Genomic DNA, 25,282 nt, shown 5'->3' on the forward strand with positions numbered 1-25,282 from the left:
TCTATCTCATCACACATTCTCTAACTCCCGCTGAGTAGATGAAGATGTTTCAGGATGCAGAGTTGGGTCCACAGCATATTCTGTAGATGGCAGATCGTTGTGTTTTAAACATTGCTTGGCTATATTTAAAGACAAGATACAAGGTTGATATGATAAGCAAAGACGAAGCAATATATCTGTTTTGTATCATCCCATCCCATTTGGAGAAGGATTTACAAATGTTGGTAATTTCTTATTTTTAAAGAAAACAGTATGTAATTTATTCCTCTGTGCTGAACTCCTATGTTACATAAAGGAGATCCAAGGATATATGGGTTTATAATGTCAGAATTTGAAGAAATGGCACTAACAATGCAACAAACAATACACTTGTTTGATCAGAGAACAAACAACAAAAATATAATGCTTTATATAATCCTTTATATAATATAATATAAAGGACACACATTTGAGAAATGCTAATTGAACTGATTGTTATTTTGAATCTGGATCTCACCATGAGTGGGGGAGTATTCTAAACCCACCCATTAAAAGTATCTATGAGAAGCTGCAGTTTATGAAAACATAGAGTTAATGAATCAAGGGCTAGTCATTGATGTAAGAAAATTACATTTCTGGCAAGATACGTGTCATGAAGAATTAGTCATGTCCTGTATATGGAAAAGATAGTTTATAAAGGTTAGATTGGCTAGATACATTAACTTTTACATAAAAAGGCAAGCAAAAGAAAAGAAATTCAGAGGCCTAGGGAGGAGCATTTAGGAGGCATTTTGAACAGTAACACTTTCTTCCATAAAATGTACAAGTAATACAGAATCAGAATAAAATTGAAACACTTATTTGCCAAATAATACTTTGCTCCTGGGTTAAAAATATTAAAGGAAGTTGCTATTTTTATTAAATCAAATATTGATGTTAGTCTGTCCAAAAAATAATAATGAAAATTAAAAGTAGCATCTTTCCATCTGACAGTTTTATTGAAAACACAAAGCTTCCATGAGCTACAGAAGCGAAGAATGGCTAGACTGATGAAGAATTTAAGGTAGGATTAAATTAAATTAGATTAGATTAAATTAAATTAGGACTTCTTTCTAGCCCTAGACACCAAAAGTAATAGGGGAAATTGTTTGATGACTAATGCCATGTAGCATCAGTGCTGCTGTGATAAAAAATATTTTTAAACGAACCTCCCAGGAAAGTTCTTAATTCTTTACATATTATTCTGTGTAACCACATCAGAATTGAGGACTTACTAGTAACCTTTAGAAAGATTAAGTGATGCAGTGAACCACAGATTAAATATGTAATAGGAAAAACAACAACCACTGATTCCCAGCTGTCCACAATATATTTAATTTCATCTCACTAAAAATTATCATCCTACCAACTTTTCCACCCCAAGAAAAAAGTGTGCTACTAAGAATTTTCCCTTTATTTTCAAAACACAGGAGAGAAAAGAGCCCTGACATCCAATCAATGAATCTATGGTTTTTCTTCCATTTTAGAGAATGTTCTGAATTTCTTTGACAGAACATTGTCTCTGAAATTGACCAAATCACAACTTGCTCTTGACCAGAGAGAAATTCCAAAGAGCTTTGTTTTGATAACAGTCATGAAATGTGATTGCATAAATATTTCTTAAGAAATATGACCTATCAAATCTAACAAAGTTTATCTCCAAGATCTTATTCATAGGTTTGCAGACTGAAATCTAGGACAGAGCATACACACACACACACACACACACACACACACACACACACACACACACACATTCAGTGGAGAAGGAATCTGTAATAAAAAAAATTCCTGATTTCAATTGTTTGTTAAGAAAATAAAAATGTTAAAAGGTACATATGACATAATTCATGAGCAACAAAATGACTTGGTGCCTAAGATGCTAGGCTTGTCATCTGGAAAGCTGACAGCCTGGGTTTGAGACCTAAGCATTGCGTGACAGGGTGAGTTCCCATTACGCCTCCCAGTTCCTACCAATCTAACAGTTTGAAAGCATGCAAATGCGAGTATATAAATAGGTACCACTTCAACCAGAAAGGTTACTACATTCCATATTTTATTTGAGTTGGTTATGCGTCTGTTTGTAGCTTTAATTGTGCTTTTGTTCCATAGTAGCTTGAGGATGTCAATATTGTGATAGTGATAGTACCTGATTTATAATAATATGGAATACTTTCAATGTGTCTTATAAACTTGACTCCCTGGGGAAATCAGTGTTGTATATAGTACAGCCAGAAAGGCAATATTGGCAGGTATTGCATATAATCCGGTGTCCAAGGCTGTTGTTGGCAGTGTCAAAATATGTCATGATGTATCACTATTTTAAGAGAGAGTGAGCCTCTAGGGATGCTTTCCAAGCCAGAGGAAAGAACATTATTAATGAAAAATAGTTTCTTTCCGCCAATCTAGCTGAGCCACTACTCTCTTTGCTGAAGGCTGCTAAATGCTCATTTTCCAACATATTACTCATCTACCATTTCTCTGAGAGGGTAGTTTAAATAGGTGTTTAACTTTTCACTGTTCCGTTGCACAAATTTGTGCTGGGGAAAAAAATGTGGAGCTTTTCTCCTCAATGGCCATCAGTTCGATCAAAGGTATCTGGATTACAAGATATCTGCATTGTTTGAGGCCAATTTTCTCACTTAGTGGCCTCCAATTTAATTTTCTTACCTATTTTTTTGATATGTGGATTTTGTGCTATTGACGAATGTATCTTTTCTTTTATGTACTCCAAGAGTGTATGCACCAAGACAAATTCCTTGTGAGTCCAATCACACTTGGCCAATAAAGAATTCTATTCTATTCTATCCTCTTGATACTCAAAATTGGTTTTTTGAAAATTTTAAAGTGTTCCTATATTTTATTAGCTATGGTGTAGAGCTTTTTCCCTGCCAAACAAAGTCATAAACTTTATGTTACTTAAAGTCTGTGACAGAGTGATATGGTTGGTTAATATTTTCCTAGGGGAAATTATTGTCATGTATTAAGGTTATAGATTGTGGCTCAAGGCTTCGAGAAAGAAGAGAGAGAACTGGTTTCAGACTGAAAGTATGATGTGATCTTGACAGTACATGTTTCTATAGAAGTTAGAGAAGTAACACTTGCCACAAATATCTTTCCCTTCCTCATTTGAGCTTTTATTAAAATCTTGGCACAGTTCCACCAAGTGCAATTTGATAATTGTGAATATTGAATCTTGTTCAAGAATGCATTTACGCAGAAAAATTCCTTTGTCTGAACATCAGAATAATTTTTAAAATACTTGTTACAAATTTGTAAATTTTACATAGAATAATATAAAGTTATCCAGGAAGCCATACATTTTTAAAACATACAATTAAATAACCTCTTTATTAAACTGATATAATTTAGAAAATTATTTCCTTTCTTCATTAGGAAGTCTCTAAGGATACTGGCAGTTATATTTTAGAAACAAAATACATTTCCTTCTATCAGCCTAAACCAGTATTTTTTTTTATGTCAGTATGGACTTCAACTTGGTCATTTGAGGTGATGGATGGTGTAGAAATGTGATGACTGACTGACTGATAATGAATGAATGAATGAATGAATGAATGAATGAATGAATGAATGAATGAATGCTGTTCTGACAGGGAAGTGCCGCAAATTAAAGTTCATACATCTGAAACTGTTGAGAGTGAGAAATATTAGCCTAAATATTATAACGCCATCATAACGCCTTTCATTCAAATGGAAGGAAACCGTGATTTATAACATTGGCCACCAGAATACCTCCAAACAAATTATATACACTCTCTATCCACATAAGAGCAACTTTTTCACCACCTACACAGTTACTATCTGGTAAATATGAATGTAGCCTGATTTAACATAATATTCATACATACATGCAATGTTGATATGGAATATAACTGTTAAATATATGGCATACCGATTTTGTGTGATTAAAATTGGAATGTATCCCAGTAACAAGTAATACAAGACTGTAATGTAATCCATGGTCAAGTTAGATTCCAAAGATACTCTCTGCAAAGTTTAGTCTATGAAAAAGTTGATGATGCAAACATAATTTCACAGATTGCTAAAATTAAATTGAGTAGCAGGTTGCACAATCTTTGTTGAACCAAGGGATCAGACCTTTATAATGGTAACTTGGAAACTGTATTGCAAAACAGATTATTTGTTATATTAAAGAAAATGAGATATAAAGTTATATTAACTGAATATTACCATTATATTATTAATATTTAGTAAAATTATTAAACATATTTTTAAACTGTTTCATTCTACACATACAAATACATTTCATATTTATAGAAGATAGTCAGAACAAACCAGAGACAGAGAAATAACCTGGAAGTTTGTCAGAGATGGATAAAGGAATCTAAAGATATAAGATTCATCTGATCTCTGAATTGGAAACTGTACACCTACTGTATACCTAAAACATCTTCCCATGTTTTTCACTTGAAAGGTTTTTCATACGTTTACTAGAGAAGTGTGCAAGATTTCTGTAAGCCCACATAGACAAAAAAGATTTACAATTCTATACTGGAGTGGAATCTGCAAAGTTTCCTTCAAAAAGCAATAGCAAATAGCAATAGCACTTAGACTTATATTCTGCTTCATTGTGCTTTACAGCCCTCTCTAAGCAGTTAACAGAGTCAGCATATTGCCTCCAACAATCTGGGTTCTCATTTTATTGACCCCAGAAGGATGGAAGGCTGAGTCAACCTTGAGCTAGTCAGGATCGAACTGCTGACACTGTGTCACCACTGCAGGTTGCAGGGGCAACATTTTTGTCCCTATGTAAGTACATGTATTTAGGGCAAAGTCATTAAGGTTTCTGTTTTATGGAGCTGCTCCAGGTCTATAATGCCACAAGTGTTTTCCAATCTAACATGAAAAGTTACATATATTTTGTATCTTTTACTGTATCATGTAGTTGAAACAGGTAAGACTCTCAGAATGTTCTTCAGCATCTACCAAATAAATTACAGGTATTAATTAAACCTTGACCCACTGAATTGTTGTTGATAAGTTTGTTTCTTCCTGGACAGAAAGACATTGTCTGAGATCTAAGGTCCTGTGACTTTTCAATCTCAACCCTTGAGGATATTAGAGCCTGAGAGAGCTCCTTTAGAGACAAAGCAGTAAATCCTGACTGGAATTTACAGAAAGACAGAATAAAAGCTCTTTCTTATTGAAACCACAACCTCCTAAATACTTTGCTAACACTCTCTCCACCTTGCATAGGAAAGCATTTTCCTTAGCTAGATGCAATGTTCTGCCATCTGTGACCTTGTTCGGATGGAGCAATTGAGAGTGTTCTGTTGCGCTGCCCTCCATATTAACTACCGTGTTCTGATTTAATAATGGCTTTGTTAATTAGCTATTTGAGTTGGCTTAATGAGGGAATGTCTTTTCCTTGCTAGATTGATTTACAGAAATATCTAGGAAGGCTACCAATTTCCATTTAATCATGATTTTTGTCTTTTTTTTTTTTACCTGTCCATCAAGCATGATAAAAGATGCCCTTTTGTTTGTTGTTCACATTTCCAACATAAATTCAAAGTATATTTATGCATTTTAGACATTTTTTTCTGGTGACAAACACCAACACTTTCTGGTTTTCCTGAAATATGGAAAGCCAGGGAGCTGCAGAATTGAGCATACAAAAACATTTCAAATTAAAGATGTTTCAGTCTTCAAATATTTCTGGTTGAGTTCACAATAGTTTTTTCAAGTTCAAAATGGATTAGCTCTGATTATCCTGGAAATGTTTTTTGCTCAGAATTACGCCTCTGGATTGGTTAGAACTTTTTTTTGCATTTGAGAACTTTTTTTGCATTTGCAATTTTTTGCAACTTGAGACTTGAAACCAGAGAATCTTAAGTTCAAAATAGTCCTGCAGACTGTTTGGAGAGGTGTTTTTAGAAGAAAGAGGCTATTCTTACATATATCTCAACTTTCTACTAACTAAAACAAGTGCCCATTTTTATTGACACAATCTTCTATTTGAAAAATAATGCAATGCCATAAGTGAAATAGACATCTTTTTTTTTTTTTAAAAAATAGAAATTTTTGGCCTCCTTAACACTGTTGTACTTATTTCAGTTCAGCTAAAATGAATGACTTATTCTGTAATTGGTAATAGAATAGGCCAAACATATTTGTAAATATTATGGCATTTGTGGATTATATCTGAATTCCAGTGTTCACAGTTTACTGTGGAAAGTGTATCAGTGGAAAAGCCCTGTGACATGTGAAAGTCAAGTAGCTAAAAATGACACCGAGTTGTTTTCTAATCAGGGAATTTGTAAGCAATATGCATGCTGCAAATATTAAGATAAGCACTAGACAGCCAATCAACAAATTTTCTTTTTCTTTTTTTTGCTTGAATTTTTAGGTTTTTGTAAAACATCTTAAGAGGTTGGCATGGTAATATAATATAAGAGATCATTGAAGAGATAGCACATTGGCATCTTATTTTATTAGCCAACTGAATTAATTGGTGATATATATTTGAAACATTATCTGTGCCCCTAGATATTCTAAATTTTTATATTTAATTTAATTTCCCCAGTGGCTGATAACAAATGTAGATAGTAAAGAATTTGGTAGAATTGGATGGGCCAATCATGGGTATTGCCTCAGCAGTGTGGGATAGCTCAGTGGTGCTGAAGAGAAGAAGGCTTTTGCTCGGTTTTATTTGGCCTACCAGGCCTTTCTGGACCTGGGAGGCTTGTCACAATGACTCATACCCATATCATTTTGAAATTGAACTACAGGTAGTCCTCGACTTACAACAGTTCATTTGACAACGGCACTGAAAAAAACATCCCCAAGATCATATGATCAAAATTCAGATGTTTGGCGATTGACTCATACTTATGACCATTGCTGTATCCCAAGGTCATATGATCACTTTTTGCAACTTTTCGACAAGAAAAATCAATGGGGGAAGCCAGATTCACTTAACAATTGTATATACTACCTTATCAACTGCGATGATTCACTTAACAATTATGGCAAAGCTCACTTAACAAATGTCGTGCTTAACAACAGAAAGTTTGGGCTTAATTGTAGTCATAAATTGAGGATTATCTGTACATCAACATTCTAAAAGGGGCTGCCTTTGAAGAGAACTTTTTTTCAGGTATCTCACATAAACCTATTTGCTAGTTAATAGTAAGCAATTTACTCAAGACTGGGTAGATAAACGGCAACAAGCAAAGGAGCATAAATCAGAGTTTCTGGCAAGATAACTTGCCAAAGCAGACTGCAGACTTCACAAGGGTCAGAGTGTCATGTTTCTCACATGGACAGAAGGTACCAGCATACCAAACAATGCATCTGACTATGAAATATGAGTCAGAGATGCCTCTTAAAAAGAACTACTGCCAGCCTTTTTTTTTTTTTTTTTTTTTTTTAGTTAAGGCAAGCATGACAAGGAACCTCACTGAGCATCTTTTCTCTACTTTCCATTCTACTTACCAACCTAGGGGTTTGGAGGCCATACTTTTTTCATCTGGCTTCTCCAGATGTTCTGATGCTGCCTTGATGTCACCTAAAGCTGACATTCTACTGGTTTAGCCAGAGCAGCTTTGCTCCTTCAGATTTTGAGTCCTGGGTCATGGAACTAATTCAGAATATGCAACTGGGCCAACATGCAATATCCTGACTAGCCAATGGGGATAGGGAAGTGTTACCTGTATATTTTTGGATTGAATTCAAAATGCTGGTTTAACCTCTGAAGCCCTACTAGTTCACCCTACATTTACCTTCAAGACCATCTTAGCCTGTCCTCTGTATTCCAGAAACTGTCCTGAAGGTCTGCAACCTGCATTAAGGGAAAGAGATAAAGGACCCATAGGTGCTCTGTTTCAGTGGCAGTCTCCCATTATGAAACTTGCTCTATGAATTTTATGAGCCCTTCCCCCCTCCCCTCATTTTGTAAGGCGGTAAAGTCTATCTTGTGGATGTTTAAGAGACTACACTTGACTAAATGTTACATAATTTGGATTAACAGTATTTGGATTCTATTGTGAGTTGTAATTTTTGTTTTTATAGTAAACTGCCCAGATTTACAGAATATAACTGGGTGGTAAACAAATTGGATTAAAATTATACAATAAAAATAGAACTATTGTATTTTTGTCTTGTAGGGGTACTTGTAATACAAATCATAATGAAAATGTAGGAAGTTGACTTATTGAGCTTTTGAATTTATCAGATGTGGGGGTGGGTTGGCTATTTTGATGTGAGCATTGTAGATAGAGCAGAATAGTACATTGAGCCTGATTATTTTATAATGTGGCAATGGTCTCCCTCAATCTGGAAAGATGGACTGAAAGAGACTTTACAGGTAAGAAAAGTAAGAGCAAGGCTAAGAAGTCTGAAGCATATTCTGTGATCCTCGTTTTGCTGCAAGAATTTTTCTGGTAAGGAATGTTTAAAACTAGTAATTGCATAAAGATAAATGTGCGACTGAATATGAATGGATTTATAATTTATTGTGGTTCATTTGTTTCTCTGTATTACAATGCTCCTCAAGGAAGTCGGTTATTTTTCAACTCTTTATATTTAATGATAATGGTTATTTAACCAATATATCTGTATGTACGATAAATAGTAAACCAGTTAGCTTCAATTTTGTGTACGCCCATCCCATTGAAAAAACAGAATAAAATTCATTAGAATCTTTGCTTTGTATATAAACATTGCGTTAATCTCTTTTGGTTTAATGTTTGTGGTGGATATCATTCATTACATTTTCATGTTGCCCCAAATGTGCCTCAAAATGTTGTGGTAAGGGATATTTTATCTAGAAAACAGTTTCATTATTTTATTTTATTTTATTTCCTTCCTTCCTTCCTCCCTCCCTCCCTCCCTCCCTCCCTCCCTCCCTCCCTCCCTTCCTTCCTTCCTTCCATCTGATTTTCTTCTTTCTTCTTGTTTTTAAGAATAAGGCTGATACTTTACATTGATACACTCAAAATTACTTTCACTGAGAACAGCTTAATATCTTTCAATTATTAGTTTAAAGATAATTAATCCTCATAGTGAGGATCTATGAGAATGCATGATCCAAAACAAGAGAATGTATTGCTACTCCTGCCATTCTTACTTGAGGATAGTGTTATAGTAACAATAATAGTATAACAAACTTGGAAGGGACCTTCACGGTCTTCTAGTCCAATCTCCTGCTCTAAATTATGGAAACCTACTAATTAATTTTTAGCTCAGTCATAACTTTCTTCTTCTGCATTTGTTACAATATATGCTAATCTTCTTGCTTCTTATTTGAATTTATAAGTTAGTTAATGAACAATAACAACAACAAATACTTAGTGACCTGTTGCCATCTCCTAAAAGCCATCAGAAAATAGAAATAGTCTATTTGCTGTTCTTTCTCTCTTTCTCTCCTTCCCTCCCTCTCTCATCCCTTTTATGGTCATTTACTGCCAATTCCCTATCTGTAAATGGAATAAGGAAACAAATAATATTTTTAGAACTTATTTTTGGACAGACCACCTGCACTGCTGTCTATATTATTAAATTTTGTTGCTGTGGCAACTTTGATGATATAACTGTGAAAAAGGTGATGCTGAGCAGAAATTTACAAGAGGTAATTGTGGCTGACAAACAGTTCTTTTCTCACTGCAGATGTCTCCCAAATAACAAAAACAAAAGGCATTAAAAGAAAACAACAAAACTAGATAACAAAGAAGGAAGAGGCGATAAATAAATTTAAGATGATTTTCAATAATTGCATTGCAAATTTATTCCAAAAATAGCTAAAAAGGCTTAAAAGACAGGATAATCCCTTCTCTTGCAAGCTTCACTGAGCTACTCAGAGTTTTGATATCTGAATGTCACTTGTTTTACATACAGTTGGACTCTAGAAAGTGAAGTAGTACCAATACAGTGTTTACTCCACCCAATATATCATTTAGAGAAAACCTTAATCCTTTAATCTAACAGAACTGGCTAAAAGTTTCCCATCCTAAAAAACAAATGTATGAGACCTGTGGACATCACGAAACAGGCAGATATGAAATTATTTGGCTACATTAAAAAAAAATTGCAATTGGCTATCATTTCTTTGGCTTGCCTATTGTAATTATAGGATCAGACTAGCCACTCCCTCCATTGGGTTTTGTGCCTGATCTAAAAAGCAAAATGGTTGTACACAGCAGAAAGATTGAAATTTTGTCACATTTAACTAGTTGTTAAATGTTTTCATAGAATGTACCTATGAAGTACTTAACATTAGTACATTTTTAATAGAACATCAGCAAGGAAAAAATAAGATAACTTGCTGGTCATATTTATTACATTTATGCTATATGATTCTTCATAATACAGGCAACCAAATCTGGGGTAATTTGTTCAGACTGAGTGTATCCCAACTGACTCTACTCAAATTTCTAATAGTTTCTTTGTATTTTGAAACTTTAGAAATATATGTAGAATTATTAAAGTCCATACAATTATGGGAAGAAATAATAATATAATAAAACAATCCAGATCTACGTTTTAATTTTTAGTCTGCATTCATTCCAAAAGCTGTACTTTCACTGCTTAGACATGGATTGCTTCAGTTGAAATGGCTAGTTATATAGAGCAGGGGTCATCAACCTTTCGGACCTCAGGGACCACTAAATTCATAATTTTAAATCCCATAGACCACTAATATGAATTGGTGACGGGATGGGGTCCTTCAGGCACTTAACTTGGCCACCTGTTAGCGGAGAGGGTCAACCCTAGCTTTGCTGTCCATTGCAGCTAGGAATCTCAAATATGGCCAAGAATTAATGTTTGTATTGTGGCCAGCCTGGGCGCTAGATCAGTCCTCTGCAAACTCCGTCTCTCAAGGAGCCCGGCCAAAGTTTTGTGCACCGCTCACTGAAGTACCTGGACTCCCAGTGAGGGAAGGAAGGGCTGGAGTACTAAACAGGGGCCAAGCTAAGGGCCTGAAGGACCCCATCCCATCAGTGAGCTGAATTAATTGCTTCAGTGGGCCGGTATCTGGCCTAGGGGCCATAGTTTGAGGATCCCTAATTTAGTGCAATATTAAAAAATGCAAAAATGCAAAGATTTTTCTGCGGACCACCAAAATTTTTCTTATGGACCACCAGTGGTCCACGGACCACCAGTTGGTGACCACTGATATAGAGGACACTTACATAGAGGAACAGAAATTGAGTCACAGTTTCTGAAGCAACTTAATCAGATCAATCAACTCTGATGAACTAGAATGAGTATATGTTTCATCACATACTACATTGTCTTTTATTATTATCCTAACATCACAATTAATACACATCGAAGGCAAGGACATTTGCTCCATGAACAACATGGATTGTTTTGAAATTTTTGCAAGGAGATATTGGAATGTCTAATTATAATATTAGAATACTGTATATATTAGCTGAATACAGACTTATAGCAAGTAACCATCCATCTTGGAATTTAGTTGGCAATAATGCTACTCTCATCGTCTCAATCCAAATAGTTTGTTGAATGAGAATGTTGCCATACCATAGAACCACCATTGAAGTTCAATTTACCACTAAGTCCCAGTGTATCATTACAGTAGAATCTGCATGCTGCAGTGTAAGCCTTTAAACTTCAATTAATGTTATTTGCATATTCCTGCACCATAAGAGCTTTAGTTTTATTTTTGTAGTTGGAACTCATTTATGCACACCACAATATACATGGTTTTGCTTTTACCATAAACAATATTCTTTTTTTCTCTAAGGGCGCTGAATTTATAAATGTATATTTATTGGGAAAGAAAACTAAAAAGTGTTGCATATCCAATTTTGTCTTTAGGAGCATTGTTTACCAGAGAATTTGTAGAAAATATTTAAGTGGAAATTAGGTCTGCAAAAATACTTCAGTAATAAAACAGAAGGAGAAATCTGGAAGGATGATGGCACCTGTTGCAAGGCATAAAGTGAATACAATTGTATTGATGTGGTTTATGTTTGATCTGATGTGAAGTCTTGCTTGCTGAAAACAACCTGGTATAAGTTATCAGGTGTAATAGAAGATTCATTGATAACAAAATTAAGGAATGACATGTTAGTTTCTGTGATAAACTTTAATCTAAGAATGATAAGAGTGCCTTTATGGCAATAGTGTTTAAGATGTTTGATTGGAACCAAGGAGGTCCAGATTCAAATTCATCATTAGCCATGTAAACTCACTTAGCCAGTGAGTGTTGATTAGCCAATCACCTCTTCTCAACCAAGCCTACCTCACAAGACTTGTGTAAGCATAAAATGAAAGAAGATTCTTACAAAAGCCAGCTTGAGCTCTGGGAGGAAAGGTAAGATACTGATCTAGTAGAAGAACACATAAATACTTTATATACAGAAAAAGGACAACAATAAGAGAATAATAACCTCCTTCAGTTTTAATTAGAACAAATGCGCAAGTTTATTAGATATCTAAGTGTGCGTCTTTCTGCCCTCTCTGAATTAAGTAGTTTCTGCGTATTCACACCAAGGTGATTTCAGTGGTGTTTTTTCCAACCAAGCAAAATGTTGCTATGCATTTGATGTGATTTTAACACTTGCTTCTACTTGCTGCTGTCTCCAGGTAAAGGACCAGAAACCCTTTATGCTGGGCAAAAACTCAATGATAATGAGTGGCACACAGTCCGAGTGGTACGCCGAGGAAAGAGTCTCAAACTTACAGTTGATGATGATGTTGCCGAAGGTGAGTGGGTTCATCTCTATTTACTAAATGTGACTCCTTTGCATTTGAACTGACATCCCATAATATGAGACAGAATTCTGTGAGATATATCTGAAGAATGAAGGACATAAACAAAATGGATCACACTATAAACTATGTGGCACAGATGCAACCTCAGCTACCGATTTCAGCACTATGAAGAACGAGGTTAGCCAGGTAAGCACTTGACTCAGACCAAAGTCTGGAACGCTGTGTAAAGGATGAAGGGAATAAGAGAGGATTCTAGGCTCTTCTGTTTATATTCATATTTTATTCCTGTAAAGAATGAATGGCAATCAATGCTGACAATAACTGCTTCTTACTATGTTAAGTTCTACATTCCTTTCTACTTCATATCTATAATCATCTCCTGTGAAATTCTGTGAACATTCCCAGTGCAAGGAAAGAAATCAGGAACATATTCTATAGGGGTGGAGGTTTTTTTTTTAGAAACTTGAAAGAATTCAAGAAAAGCTGATTAAAAGTTTGCAAAGATCCTCTGCTTTACTAGTCTAGAACAGAAGTGCAAAAATTCCAGATCCGGTCCAGATGCAAGCTGACAGTGAGTTGGATGTGGCCCATAGTAGCTACTATGTCCAAGTCATTTCCTATGCATTCTCTACTGCACCACTGCACCACTTTCCCAAATGTTACCCTTTCTTTCCTTTCCTTTTCTATCTTTTCTCCACTTTCCTTTCCTTTTCTATCTTTTCTCCACTTTCTCTTTTTGTGTTCACTGCATTACTTCTTGCAGGTAATCACATATTTCTCTCTCATCCTGCCTTTCCATTCAACCCCTAATTTAAGAATCTTTCTTTCTTTCTTTCTTTCTTTCTTTCTTTCTTTCTTTCTTTCTTTCTTTCTTTCTTTCTTTCTTTCTTTCCTTCCTTCCTTCCTTCCTTCCTTCCTTCCTTCCTTCCTTCCCTCCCTCCCTCCCTCCTTCCTTCCTTCCTTTCTTCCTTCCGTCTCTCTCTCTCTCTCCCTCCCTCCCTCCCTCCCTCCCTCCCTCCCTCTCTCTCTCTCTCTCTCTCTCAATACTGTAGTATAATTGGATAATATAAAAGCTAATTTAAATTTTTAAAAAATGGCCCACCACTTTTAGGCTATGGCCCTACTAAAAAGCTAAGTATGACCCTCAAACTGACACCATTTTGTATATAATGATATAAAATATACAATAAAGGTAGAATCAGTGTTACGGTGAAGAAGTTGAAAACAATCATGTAGTTCTATGTGCTCATGGACTTAAATGTACATATCAAGACTGTTAATTTATAAGCTCAAAATATTCTATATTCTATTTTGAGCTGCTTAAAATATGTACTTACAGTATATTCAAGCACATTTTATTATTTATTTATTTGTTTATTTGTTTATTTGTTCCTTTGTTTATTTCTATCCTGCCTTTACTATTTCTATAAATAATTCAAGGCAGCAAACATACCTAATGCTCCTTCTTACTCCTGTTTTCCCCAAAACAACAACCCTGTGAGGTGGGTTTGGCTAAGAGAAAGCCCAAAGTCACCTGGCCAGATGTCAAGAATACATTTTCCCAGGAGAAATTAAATAATGATCTGGCTGTAAATTTAGTAGAAAAAGTAAGCAAAGTTGAGGGGAAAAAATAAAAATGTATGCATTGCTTTTTTAAAAAAGGAAAATCTTACAAATTAATGACAACTCAATCTATTTTTGATATTTACCACCATTTAGTATACTCATTACAGATTTCCCAAACAATATTTTTTTATGCTTCTATGAATAATTTATCAGTGCTAAGAAAGAAGCAGTTCTAGGGCTCAGCCACATGATGGCATATGTTACTTTATCTACAACAAAGCTTTTGAGAAGCCCAGTTTTGATAACATTAAGTTCATACATCCAAATGTGAAATCCAAAACCACTTTAATGACTCTTACTTATTAAAGCATACAATATAGCATCATGCCCACCGAGTTACAAATTAGCACTTAAGTTTAACCCTGGAGATCATCTACATGCCTACCAATTAATACACACGTAAAAGAATGGGTGAATGCTTTTGTATGTTGCAAGTAACAATGTGAACTATATGCCTGTACATTTGTGTAAATAAGGAAAAAAATAATTTAATTAGATTTTTTTTCTGGAAGCAAATAATTAATGACCGGTATAGAATCACACCATGGTGAAATGGAGAGGTAATTTGCTACTTGAAGTTAATGAGGCTATTCTTATTCACTCTCTTCTTCTGCCTTACCCCCTGCCACATTGTTGAGCAAATGACAACCAAAATAACATCAGATAGTAGGGTGAAACTGTTTTTTTTCCTGTGCAAAGCAGCAGGATGACCACATTATCATTTTTATGACTTTGTCCTCATTTTTCTTTTCCTTCTTCTGCCACCCTTGCCCTTGACAATTTAATGGACAATCCTCAAAGTGGAAAAAATAAGTATTCCAAAAATATTTTGGAATTGCTTGTACATGGAAGATCCAATTCAATAAACTGATAAGTCAATTTAGCACTTAATGGAGGAAAAACCTCCATTCAACAACCCAAACTATGCTTTAATATTGGAAGGAATCAAGATGGGGAAATTATTCATATCCGAGAAACTTTTTTTTTTTTTAATTTGGCTACCTTATCATTTGATTTTGGCTAGAGTGGTGTAAAGTCTTTTTTCCTAAACTGACACTGTCTTTGGGCAATCCAGCCATTATTTTGTAATTTGAAAAACCCAGGTTCTCTGTAATTTAGGGACTGGCAGCATTTCAATCAGTTTGACAACCTACCACCATGACATTGTGGGTTTTGACTGGACTCTACAGTGTCTTGCAGCTGACTGACTGATTTCCTTTTCTTCTTCAGAACAAACTAATGAAACAAGGCAAAGAGATAGGGCCTAGCCTGACAACTAAAACCCATATTTTTTGGGGTTAGTTGAAAAAAGTGCAGGTTGGCTCTGGCTCTTCTTAATAGTTATCATTAAAACTTTGCAAATATCAGCTCAGAGATTTTGAGTGATGATTTTGACAGCTGGCCACATGGAAGTGTTCTTAGAGTAGTGAACTCTCTACAATATTAGCCTCATAAGCAATCTGAAAGGTTGCTCAGACTAAGAGATTGTAACTGAAACAAGATTATCTAGTTAGTTCTATTGGTTTTAAACTTGTATCTTCTTAGCTCAAGTTCATCTTTGAGCGAAGCAGATATCAGATAGATTGATATTATTTGAGAAATGCTGAGAATTCCCAAACATCTTTGTAAACACTATTTGGAAGTGTTTTTGGAGAGTGTTTTTCTAAGCATGCTATGCCAGCAAATCTGGAGAGTGACATAGTGGACAACAAATCATAAGAGGCCAATCTACCTTCCAGTACAAAAAAGGAGGCTTCATAAAGTGTGCAAACTATGATACAATATCCTTAATTTCAATGCTAGTAAAATAAACTAGCACAGATTAGAGCTCTACATAGAAGAATGATGCCAGATGTTCAAGCCTTCAGAAAAGGCTGAGGAACAAGATATTATTGCTGATGCACACTGGATGCACACTGGATGACTGAGAAAGCCAATGAATACCAAAAAGAACTCGGTATGTGTTGATCACATCCGGCTGTGGAATGTACTGAGAAAAACGGGAATCTCAGAACATCTCATTGTCCATATTAGAAATCTATACACAGTTCAGGTAGCTACAGACAGACTGAACATAATGAAACAGATTGGCTCCAGTTTGGCAAAGGAGTGAAATGTCTGCAAGAAAACAAGCAAGCTCAGAAAGCACCAAGGACTCTTCATGAAACAAGACACACTTTATATACTCCTCCCTTATTTATTTAATCAGTATGAAGGACATATGCTGTGGGAAGCTGGATTTGAAGGAAGTTGACTGTGGTTTTTAAAACTGGACAATACACACACACACACACACATACACACACAAACACGCACACATAATCTGCACTTTGCTGATGACATTAATCTAATTAATTAATTAATAGCTGCGAATGCAAAGAATCTGCAAAGTCAAATAAAAGTCAAAAACCATAATGGAAAAAAAAATGGAACTAAATATAATGAAGATCAAAGTAAAGACAAGGTACAATAACCAGGCTTGGAATTGACAATGAAGATATCAAAGTGGAAGATAGTTTCTGCCCTTTAGGATCAACCAACAGCAGGAGAGGAACAAGCAATCAAGAAATACATCACAAAGATCCCTAATAGATTTTTTGCATAAAAGTGAAAAAAAATGAACTTGTGATTTATAGTTTTGATTAGACAGGATAGATTACAGAAATAAGAGTGTCACAGTGTAACTAGAGAGAGAGAGAGAGGTGAAAATATAATTGTACTTGTAACTGCTGTAAAAAAAACACTGAAAACTACTTCTTTATATCTTTATATAGGTTTTAGTCTCTTTTTCTTTCTTCTACTTTTTTTCTTATAGCACTTCAGCTTTTCCTTTTATTTTGCTTTCCTTTTTGTTTCCTCTGCTCTATTTACTTTGTAGTTGTTGTTATTATTTCTGTTAAAACTTTCAAAAAATGTAAATAATATGTAAAGAAACACAGTAAGTCACAAGTAGCATTTGATAGAGCAGATATGAAGGCCATGCAAAAGATATTCAGAGGCTAACATCTGAGTTGGGGCCATCCAGACCTCGGGGGTGGGGGTGGAAATCCTGTTCCGTAAGACAGGTGCTGCTACATAAATGAAAAACACTGGAGGGCTTGATGAAAATTTAAAGCCGAACCTCCAGCTTAGTGTTAGAAGAAAGACCCAAGACTAATGTACCTCCATCTTCCCTGAGTCTTCACACTGCCCGGTTTTGGGTCAACGTTCAGGGCTCAGGACCTCAGACAGCACCCCGGTATCTGGGGAGCTGGTGAGATTTTTAAAGGAGATTCAGGTTAATGTCAGGATTCCAAATAACACCCCCAACGAAAGAAAATTCCGATGCTTGAGTTTCCTCAAAGTTACATTTTATTAGAGGAGTCATATTGGCACATCTGGGAAAACCCAAATTTGAAAACTTCTAGGTTTTCCCCACCCAAAAGAAAGTTCAAGTCCCTGCCCAACACCCACAAGTCCATCACATGGTCCAATCAAAGCACAGTCCCAACTGGAGGTGCCTCCCAGTTCCAGTCTTCCAGGTGCAGGGCAAGATGTCCTTGAACCTCTGAGAAAGGAATGCTATTATGACTATATATCACCCATGCTCTATGCAATCCCCTCTCCCAATTTCCCACAGTAGTAAATGTGGCAGGTCTGAAGGCCCAATAGAAAAGATGGCCTGACTTCTGCTTTCATTTCCTATCATAGACATAACAGAAACTTTTTCATTCTGCTTGAATTTAGAAACTTCTTGTCATATTGTCCAACCCAAACTATGTTAAGACTCAGCATTAAGATTAAATATATGTCTAGTACAAACAGCTAATTTCAAAGCATATTTATTTTTGTTAATTATAATTAAGATCTGTGATTGTTTAGGGTTGAGATAGTACACTAAGATGTAGTTAATCTAAGTAGAAACAGAAGGTTGAGACTTTTGGGGGGCTTTTCCAATTGAAAAGCAGTATGCAAACCTGAGAGAAACCTATAGTTGCATTCTCATAAATGCTAAAACATGGTTTAAATGTATATCCAAATACAGCCAACAATTTCATAGTATTAAATACTCTCATGTTTTGCCTTTTGAAAGAATTCTGCTGGCCATAATTGTTCAATGCAGTCATAGGATTATAAATAATAACAATAGAATGAGAACAGAATCAGTTAACATAATTTAAAGTTTGTGAGAAAAAATATCCTATTACAAATTTTTAATTATATGTGTCATGGTGAAATATATTCTCATCCATTCCTAGTTGGTACTGTTTTTAAAAGTGCAGTAGCATTCTGCAGAATGTAGAGTTATGGATCATATTTGATCAGCAATAAAGGATTGTGACAATAAAATCTACCATGAAACAAAAAATATTCTCTCAGGAATTGTTAAAGATAATTATTACAGTGACTTGTACAGGCTGATATAAATGTTGATTATCTGTACATTATAGGGTGGAAAATTTTATCAGACGTCACACTTTAGTGTGTAATTTTAGCTTTTAAAATTCAAAACTGAACATAGTTGTTTCTGATACTACTATCCACAAGGCCAGATAATATATGGATTGCTGATATTGCTTGCTTTTAAAATTGTGTCTCTGTTCACTCCATTTTCATTTCAATTGCACTCAGAGCTTAATACAACAAGCTCCCTGATAACTTTGTCTATTCAACCAACTTTCTCAGTGATCACATCTTTGCAAAATTGTTTTCTCAAAAGCCAAACTAAAGAAGAAAGAGGAATGCCAGGTCTTACAAGCAGGCAGTCTTCTAATGCATTTCTTTCAGTGGTTTACCTTGCATCTTCTGAACAAGGTGGTGGAGCCTTAAAGCATCCTTATTTATCATTGTGTTCCCCACATGGGTTGGAATGTAGTTCTAACATTCTCAGCCAGGAGGGCTAAAGACCACAATAGCTGCAATTTCTTGGCATGGTAGATGCACAGATTTAATGTACCAAGTTATGATAGGTTGACTTAAAGAGACAGCATTACTATTAATAGAAAAAAGGTTCAGGAAAGATTTAGCACTCCACATTTTGGTGAGCTGCAGTTCCCAACATTCCTAGAAAAAATTGGTAATAGTTAAAAATACTGGAAATTGTAGTTTAGCAGGATGTGTCATTATTTATTTATTCCTAAAAAGATGAAAATAATTTTGAGTAGGCTTTCTTCTATTACTAGTTACTGCAGAATTTTTTTTTAGTTTTTTTGTTCTTTGATCTTCAGGTACAATGGTTGGTGACCACACTCGCTTGGAGTTCCACAACATTGAGACTGGGATAATGACAGAGAAGCGTTACATTTCTGTCATTCCTTCCAGCTTCATTGGCCACCTTCAGAGCCTCATGTTCAATGGCCTTCTCTACATTGACTTATGCAAGAATGGAGACATTGACTATTGTGAATTGAAAGCCCGCTTTGGGCTCCGTAACATCATTGCTGATCCTGTTACCTTCAAGACCAAGAGCAGCTACCTGAGCCTAGCGACCTTGCAGGCCTATACCTCCATGCATCTCTTCTTCCAGTTCAAGACAACTTCTGCCGATGGTTTCATCCTTTTCAACAGTGGGGATGGAAATGATTTCATTGCAGTTGAGCTGGTCAAGGGGTAAGATCTTCGGTTGGCTCTGGCAATGGATTCGTTAATAGAGGTCTTTCATATGTGTTTAAAATCTAATTTTAATTTCTGATTCTTTTATTTTTTGAAATTATAACTTTAATGACTTCATAGCTGTAGCATACTTTCTCTGAAAAAGCTGCTTTTGTTTCATTTCCCTAGACAAACCATTATTATTTGAAATTTAGAATGATCTTCTTTTCTGAACCTTTTCAAAGCAGGGACTTTTATTTTTTGCAGGTATATACATTATGTGTTTGACCTTGGAAATGGACCTAATGTTATCAAGGGCAATAGTGATCGCCCATTGAATGACAATCAGTGGCACAATGTAGTTATCACCAGAGACAACAGCAACACCCATAGCCTAAAAGTGGATACCAGGGTTGTTACTCAGGTCATCAATGGTGCCAAAAACCTTGACCTTAAGGGTAAGTAACTGGATCAATTTTGAATTGATTCATCGATGCATGATAATAATTATTCCTAATACCATATCCGTTGAAAAATCTGAAAGCTGGATGTGGGAAATACTGGAAAGGCAAACCATATAATGATTACAAATACCTGGTATTTTCAGTGATAAAGAGATCATGGGTTTGGGAACTCCACTCTGTAGAAAGCAGTTAGACTTTAAAAAGGTATTGCACTGGATAGCTGAAATTATTTCTTAAGAACTTTATGTATGGCATCATAGGGTTGAAAGGGGCCATTTACATCTTCAAATCCAATCCCTAGGGCAGGAGTAAACCTCCCCAACAGATAGCTGTCTCACCGCTGCTCCACTAGATCCTAAACAAGTGAAGGGAAGCCCAGTACACAGCCTGTAACTGATTCAACTATAAAACAGCTTTTCTTCTTATTGTTTTTCTTTACATTCATTCAGAATCTGTTTTCTTGCAAGTTAAAACTATTGTTATGTGACACGTGCTCTGGAATGACAGAGAATAGAACTTGGCCTTCTGAGTGACAAAGATACCCTCCTCAGTTCTATCCTCCCAATATTAAACAAAATATTCCTAATTCCCTGAATCAGTTGCTAGTTTTTTTATCTTCCTCCTATAATATGGTGCCTAGAACTGGCTATAAGACTTGTAGTCTGACTCGTACAGAATGTAGTGAAATATTTATTGTTTGTAATTTGGGAATGATAATATTGTTGATGCAATGTATAAATGTAGCTGCTTATTTCTATATCACACAGTTGTTTATATTGCAAATTTCTGTCATATTAGTATTACCTACCTTATCATTAGTAATAAGGCCTTTTAAGATGCTGATTATAATATAACGGTAAATAGCACTGCTCACTGATTGCCTTGGACTTTCCTTGTCTCCTATCTGTTTTCCTTTAGGTGACCTGTACATTGCTGGACTAGCTCAAGGAATGTATAGCAATCTCCCAAAGCTGGTAGCATCCAGAGATGGATTTCAGGGCTGTCTAGCATCGGTGGACTTGAATGGGCGTTTACCAGATCTCATTAATGATGCTCTGCACCGCAGTGGGCAGATTGAGCGGGGATGTGAAGGTATAGTTTACTTAAAATGCAATTCCTTTTTGCTCAGTCCTCCCTCCCTCCTCGCTGTTCTATGCATTGCCATTCATTTCCGTCATAAATCCTCTTACTGATCTATCCTCATTGTGACATCTTCCCATGCTATCCATGTACATGTTCCGTATTTGTAATCATCTTGGATGTGCAACATGTGAAAGGAACAAGAGATGATTCTACATGGCTTTCTGTTTGATGTATTATATACCTATCACAAAATACATTATATATAGCATGCACATCACTTGGCTCTCTTAGGTTATGTTTATAATTCTAATCACCTTAAATCCAAAACAAGAACAGTAATAATAATAGATTTTATCCAAACAACATCAAATAAATAGCAGAAGAATGACTATAGAAGTAATATAATGATTAAGGATTTGCCAATATATAAACAATCTGGGTACTTAATTCCCAATAAAATTGAGACCTTACATAATGATGAAATGTCTTTGATGTGTACTCCTGATATAAGATCTATATTTCCTATCCTGCAAGCTCTTGCTAATTATGAATAATCTATTTGCTATCCAGTTGTGTTCTACAATTAAAGCTTTAGGTTGATTTCTATTAAAAGCATTCTTACCCATCAGCTGGCAGTAATTTATGTATATATGAAGCAATTGGAGATGTTTTTATTCATAATCAGACAATGATTATAAGAAATACAACAAATATTACCTTTGAACATTATTTTTTTCCATTTGAGTCATTTTCCACAAACAGGATTTTGTAAAAATATCCATACTCCTGAAACAATGCATAGTGGTCTTCATGAGTTATTACATATATCCCAGTTTCACTTAGGATTCTATAAATTCAAATTATAAGTAATCAAATTCAAATTATAAATCTACGCATAATAATAGTTTTATTAGGATGGTGTAATATTTTATTTATTTAAATAATTTATATGGCCACCATTCTCACAACAGTGATTCTGGGTAGTGTATAAAGATTAAAACCAAAGAATTAAAAACAATAGCCCATGACATTCAAGGGAAATGATACCTTATAAAATCATATTCACAATAAGCTTGCCCAACCTTTTATCTAATCACCTGGCCTGAATACCTGGAGAAACAGCCAGGTTTTTGGAGCCTTATGAAAAGCCAGTAGGGTTGGATACATCCAGATCTCTGGGGGGATGTTATTACAGAAGGTAGGCACTGCCTAGGGAAGACATGGCTCCTAGATTAAACAAGTTGAGATAGTTTGATAGAGGAGATGTGTTGCAGTTGCAGTTGCCCTCTAGTTCTAATGGGCTGAGCAAAAACAATGGAAGAAAGGCAGGTCTACAATATGTTCTGGATAACCTCCCATTTTGTCATCTAAGAGTTCTATGAACTACATGGTTAGTTGGCTGAATTCTCCATAGTCTTTTATATTTTATATGACTTTGGAATAAACAACAATCTACTTTAAGAGCATCTTCTTTTGTACCATATTTTGATTTTTGGATGAATGTATGAAGAAATAATGCTCTGGAATAATGAGACTTTTGAAAGAATCAGAGACTTAGGAAGAAGGTAGGTAGGACATACCAATAAAGCAATAATGTAATGTAACATTCCCATAATGGCTGCTACTAAGACTCTCTCATCCTTTGTATTTGGAATCCGGTGATTTTGGGGGAGGGGGAATATTCACATGTGAATTTTTCCCCTTCAATTTAATATCTTACAATATCTCTTTCTGTAAAATAACCACCAATGGCTGGTGTCAGCTGACAGCATTAATATGACAGTTTTGTTTACCTGAAAAACTGAATGGAAACAACAAATTGATGGCATATTAAAGACGATAAGCTTCTTTCCTACTAGAATCACCTTTATCAAAAGGATGAACTAGAAAGATATGCACAGTGGGAGAAACAGTGAAGAAAGAGGGAAATGAAAGGCAGATAATGCAAGTGGTGATAATTCCATTATTGACAGTGACTATTTGCAAAGCAAGTTTTGGATGATGGCACAAATCCTTTTAGGGTTAGCTGTTTAGCAACTCTGAGTTTTAAAAAAGAAAATGTTGTGAGAAGTAGCAGTATTTACATACAGAATGCAAGGGAGCTGTATTATCTGTAGCTCCTTGAATTTTTCTAAATCTGCTCCAATCAAGCAAAGCAGATTTTAAGGGTATTTTGGTGAGCAGGTTATGTGGCTAAGAGAACAGAAACTCATGTTACAAGTCGGGTTTTTTCTTCCATCATTCCATCATTACAGAGTCCTCAGTAATGGGATTATATAAAGAAGTAAATAAATAAATTTTGCCATTCTGTCAATGACTTCAAAACACATTCTTGAATAAGGAAATGTTAGAGATGATTGCAACACAAAGCATCTGTACCACAGTTAATTAAGAAGTCCAGTATTATCGTTTGTGGCTTGAACAAGATTCGTACTTTATTTTATATTAGTCATTTTAATTTATATATTAACTCACAAATGCAATTATGATTGTGTTATCATCCAACTTCTGATTTATGAAAAGGCATTTCTAATAAGATAACTATTAATACTTTCTGCATTTCACTCTCCTCTATTTTCCATCTCTTGTGAATAGCCAGTTATTTAATGAGTTATGAAATGAGTTATTTTCATAAATCACTAATATTCTTGATATTAGTGTATCTGAGCACAGGTTTTGTGCTAGAAATTAATATTTAGGAAACCTCAAAGTAGAAGGTCTTTTCTTTTCTTTTTGGGACAGCTGGTTAGCTTAGCTACATCTCTATAAAGAAGAAAATAAATTGTGAATTTGTGAGCCATGAGAAATAATGGTTCTACTCCAGAGTAGTAATTTGTGCAGCTTATATCGGTTGCTCTCTCTCTATATATATGACATATATTTTACTTTCTTAGCTGCAATGTATCATTTCTGATATAGCAAAGTGATGGTCAGGTTTGGAGGGTTCTGAACCTAAATTCACCCTTACTAAGTTATTTGAATAAACTATTTTGCTGCCATTCATTTTTTCCCCTGTTGGGCACTATACTACTGCCATTCTACATAACACAGAGACAGCTGTGTTTCAGAGAAATATATCTTATATGGGACATTTCAAAATAGAATTGTCTGATTATTTAGTTTGCTAGACTCAAAATTTCTACTACATATAGTTGCACAACTATCTTCTTAATTAACATCAATCCTTTTTAAAAACAAGATACAGCTTGGTGTAAGTGCTTAAGGCACTGATCTAGAAACTGGGAAATTATAAATTCTAGTCCCACCTGAGGGCCATAGTTAGCTTTCCGCCAATCACTTTCTCTTAGTCCTGGGAAGCAGACAATGGCAAACCACTTCTGAAATCCTGTTAACAAAACTGCAGGGACCGGTCCAGGCAATCTCCAGAAGTCAACAGTGATTCAAAGGCATGCACAAACACTTATTTTAAAAAGCAAATTGTTCATTCCACTAGAATCAGAACATAGTAATGGAACACATGTTTACATTTATAAGATATCTGATTCAGTCTCTTGACATTTGCAGTTGAGTTCCATACCTTTCTTTAATGATTTTGGAAAGCTATTATGCATCACTATAGACTTGTGTAAACTAATTGGACCTTTTGCATCTTTTGTATCTGTTACAACCATGTTTAGTGAGATAACTCTGATTCTTAAAAAAGAAAAGGCATAACTTATCCTACATGCAAACAAGCATCAAACCATCAGGATGGTTACATGAGACAAATAACTATATATAATGTCAGCTTATAAGATATAATACACTGAAAGAGATAATTTGTTACACATATC

General features: G+C 35.2%; 1 protein-coding gene across 25 annotated transcripts in view; it reads left to right on the forward strand.

Moving 5' to 3' along the window:
* The window catches only part of NRXN3 (neurexin 3), a 1,226,878-nt gene that overhangs the window by 462,073 nt on the left and 739,523 nt on the right, over positions 1-25,282 (forward strand). For all 25 annotated transcript variants that reach the window (XM_070931446.1, XM_070931448.1, XM_070931449.1 and 22 more), the window contains 4 exons: positions 12,616-12,735; positions 19,578-19,959; positions 20,209-20,399; positions 21,324-21,497. In XM_070931446.1, coding sequence (XP_070787547.1) covers positions 12,616-12,735; positions 19,578-19,959; positions 20,209-20,399; positions 21,324-21,497 — 867 coding nt within the window. The remainder of the gene's footprint in view (positions 1-12,615; positions 12,736-19,577; positions 19,960-20,208; positions 20,400-21,323; positions 21,498-25,282) is intronic.

The sequence above is a fragment of the Pituophis catenifer genome, unplaced genomic scaffold, assembly GCF_029215685.1.
Source record: "Pituophis catenifer annectens isolate HBS135680 unplaced genomic scaffold, rPitCat1.0.hap2 SCAF_1, whole genome shotgun sequence".
Classification (NCBI taxonomy): Eukaryota; Metazoa; Chordata; class Lepidosauria; order Squamata; family Colubridae; genus Pituophis; species Pituophis catenifer.